At 38.3% G+C, this 3,821-nt stretch overlaps 1 protein-coding gene across 1 annotated transcript; it reads left to right on the top strand.

Moving 5' to 3' along the window:
* The first annotated feature begins 1,147 nt into the window (after positions 1–1,147).
* On the top strand, positions 1,148–3,332 carry LOC126790162 (transcription factor MYB108). The gene is made up of 3 exons (XM_050516314.1): positions 1,148–1,487; positions 2,091–2,220; positions 2,311–3,332. The coding sequence occupies exons 1-3, from the start codon at positions 1,310–1,312 to the stop codon at positions 3,035–3,037; spliced, it is 1,035 nt and encodes a 344-aa protein (XP_050372271.1). The 5' UTR covers positions 1,148–1,309; the 3' UTR covers positions 3,038–3,332.
* Positions 3,333–3,821: the final 489 nt, after the last annotated feature.

Raw genomic sequence — 3,821 nt, 5'->3', positions numbered from 1 at the left:
AACTATGCGAAATTGAATTGTGAATTTATCTATACTCTAATAACCAGAAGAGGTTTTGTCAACCAAAATGTGTGTGATAATACATGAACACATTTCTATAATTTGTTATTTCAAAATGAAATTTTATAATTCATGGACAAAAATGTAAAATCTTAAATCAGAATAGAACTAAAAAAACCCTCATCCTCAGATAACTTCCTCCTAATACTGCCCACTTTTCTGTGCACACATATAGTGAGTTGTGGTTGTTAGTATTAGATAATAAAAAAGATATTGAAAGAGAAACAAAAGATTGAGCCTCAAATAAAGAAGAGCAAAGGGTATTCGAATCCATTTGTTACAGAAAAAAGCCATATCGAGCCAATAAAGAGAAGCAGAGAAGAAAAATTAATGTTTTGAATCATGACTGTGCGTGTCTTACAGAAGTTTGGTGCTTGAGGCGATTGCTGTTGGAGTCTCCTCTAAGGTACGAGCTTGATTCATTCTATTTTGTTTGTTTTTTAAATAAAATTAAGTAGAGTTGAGGATCTTATAAGACTTTTAATTCTCACAAAAATCAAATGAATAGAAATAAATTCCGTCTTTGTTTTTTTGAAAGTGTAGCTAAAAATCTTTCTATACGTCCTACACCTTAAGTTGAAAACAACTCCAAATGCAATACTCGGTATCATCATCACAAATTAGAAATGCGTAAAGCCTCAACCCATAATAATTTAGGCAATGGTTTACAAATCGTGTTTATACCTTTTACTAAAGAAACCAACAAAGCTTCGAGAAGGAGAAAACCCGTATTGTAAACTCATATCTTCACGCACGCACGCACAAAATACAAACACACACGGCTAAATAGCTCATGGAGGGAAAAGTCAAAGCGTCAAACTTGAAAGCCCTCTTTCCAACTATAAATAATTACCAACAAGCTTAAGTGTGTGTTTACTTTAATCAACCCTATTGTTAAATTAAGGGGTAAATTAAACCCTCCATGGCCCCAACTCCCCCAATCTCCATTGCGGCTTTAATTTGTTCTCTCTCTCTCTCTCTCTCTCTCCCCCCAAAGTCCCATAGTCCTCCTCCTATCCTATCTCTCTCACATGCTTAATAAACCCGTCTATGCATCTATAAAAAGCAAACCCTCTCTCTCTATCTTTCCCGTACAATAATCCAACTATATCTCTCTGTCTTTTCCTCCATCTCTCTCTCCCTCTCTGAAACTTGATCTCCCCCTAGTCCCTGTGAGGGAAGCCGATACGTATCAGAGGCTTATTTTTGTTTGAATCAATCAGTGTGTCCATTTAGAAGTGCAACGATAATGGATGTTAAACCAGTAAGAGTTTCAGACACGAACAGAAAGAGTCATGAAGAAGATGAAGATGCTATGATGATGGACCTGCGAAGAGGGCCATGGACGGTTGAGGAAGACCTTGCTCTCATGAATTACATTGCTAACCACGGCGAAGGTCGCTGGAACTCCCTTGCTCGCTGCGCAGGTATGTAATGATTTTTAGTTACAATTTTAACTATACTTTTGGTTTGTTTTTCATTTTGCTTATAATTAGCTTGAGTTGTGCTATTGCTGGGAAAAGAGCCAAAGAACAAGTTGACAACGTGAATGAATAATGATCTGATCTCAACTTGGTATTTTTTAGTCACTTTTTTAGAGATTTAGTTCTCTTCTCTTTTGCTTCATTGGGAGTTTTCTTTTTTCCATTAAGTGAAAATTCCAAAGTGCCAATCAATTTTTCTTTCTTCTGCAGTTATCTAACAATTAACAGCTTAGCCTTGCTGGTTTCCATAATAAGGATTAATTACATGGAGTGAAAGCCTCATCTTCCTTGAAATAGAAAAGTGCTTCAAAATTAATCAAATGGTTTATTTGGAGGATATATGCTTAATTATCCATGATGATGATGATGGTGCATGTGAATTATAGAATTCCAAAATAGACTGAAAGCCTATATTGTTTGCAATCCATTAAAGGATATACATGATAAAAGTATTGAAGAAAATGACATCTCATGATCTTCTTGATCAAAACTTTACCAAAATTTACTTCATACATGTCTAAATTGAGTTGCAATTTGTAAACCCAGGTCTGAAAAGAACCGGTAAAAGCTGCAGATTGAGGTGGCTCAACTATCTCCGGCCAGATGTGCGACGTGGAAACATCACTCTCGAAGAACAGCTTCTCATTCTTGAGCTTCATTCTCGCTGGGGAAACCGGTAAGTGATAAGAGTCTTGTTCTTTTGGTTTTCCTTGACATAACCATAAATTTAGTAAAAACTAAAGGTTACGAGCTCTGTAATTTTCAGATGGTCCAAAATCGCACAGCGCTTGCCCGGAAGGACTGATAATGAAATAAAAAACTACTGGAGGACTCGCGTGCAAAAGCACGCCAAGCAGCTCAAGTGTGACGTCAACAGCAAGCAGTTCAAGGACACCATGCGCTACCTCTGGATGCCGAGATTGGTTGAGAGAATCCAAGCTGCCGCTTCCTCAGTCACAGCCACCACCGGAGGATCATCTTCCATCACAACCGCCGCGGCCAACGCTTATCATTTTAATAATAACAGTAACGCCTTCCAACCCGCGGCGGGAACGGGACACATGGGTTTACAACAGGCAACGGTCATAGGCAATAATAACAATGACTTGGCCGGGAGTTACACCACCCCGGAAAACTCCAGCACCGCTGCGTCATCGGACTCGTTCGGGACTCAGGTTTCGCCGGTGTCGGAGCTGACCGACTATTACAGTACCATGTCGGTTAACAATAATGACCCTAATGGCCAAGCTCTGGATTACTTCCAAGCCACCAATCCTCGTCACCAAGTCGGTTATCATGACTCGATGACAAGTCCATCAGGTTACTCATTCAATCATATAGGACTAAACGGCCATAGCTTTCAAGCTGCTTCGGCGCCGGAGCAAAACAATAACAGCCAGTGGGGCATGGACGGTGGGGACTTTTCGGACAATCTGTGGAACGTTGAGGAATCCGACATGTGGTTCTTACGGCAACAACTCGGCAACAATTGATAAACCAATTCAAAAAAACGTGAAAATACAAAAGGGGGTGAAAGTGATACATTCATTGTAGAGAAATTTACAGAGGTTAAAAGAGATATAGAGTAAACATGATAGATCTAATTGTGGATTAATATCAGTTTGTATTTTTCGGGTGAGAAAATTTGTAATTTGAGTTCTTAAGTGATAATTTTTTCTTCTTTTATCAGTCTCATTCTTTGAAATAGACTTTGGCAGTAATTACTATTACAGACGTGTAACCTGTTTTTAACTGGGGTGTGTGATTGCATTATAGAGGCATATTTGTCTGAGATATTTTGGTATTATAATATAAAAGAAGTGCATAATTGGTTCCACCATCTTTACTTAGTACATGTCCTTCTAGCACTGTTACAGAGATTTAAGTAAGTGCAGAACTTTTGAAAGCTTGTTGTCCTTGGGGCCTGAACCGGATTAAAGTCCCGCGTTCTAGATTTGGAAAAAAAAAAGGAATGTTGCAATGATTTTTGATACGTGGTATAATAGGATTTGTGAACTTGTAACTTAAGTTAGCCATTAAGGACAAGTTTCTATTTTCTAAAGTTCAATACTTAACTAATCGAGCATTATCTTGTTTAAATCATCAAGGCCACGTCTTAGGCTTAGTACGATTCCTAATCTCCCCCATTTGTTTTTTGTTTACCGTCGTACGGAATGGAGACAATGTGCTCAATTAGAACCCATTAAGCAAGACATATGGTGTGTCATGCGTGACGTGTTTCCATATAGTCCAAATCTTTTTAGATAGATAAACTTG

The sequence above is a fragment of the Argentina anserina genome, chromosome 4 (assembly GCF_933775445.1).
Source record: "Argentina anserina chromosome 4, drPotAnse1.1, whole genome shotgun sequence".
NCBI classification, from domain to species: domain Eukaryota; kingdom Viridiplantae; phylum Streptophyta; class Magnoliopsida; order Rosales; family Rosaceae; genus Argentina; species Argentina anserina.
The sequence above is the reverse complement of the archived record's forward strand: the minus strand, read 5'-3'. Positions and strand labels throughout refer to the sequence as shown.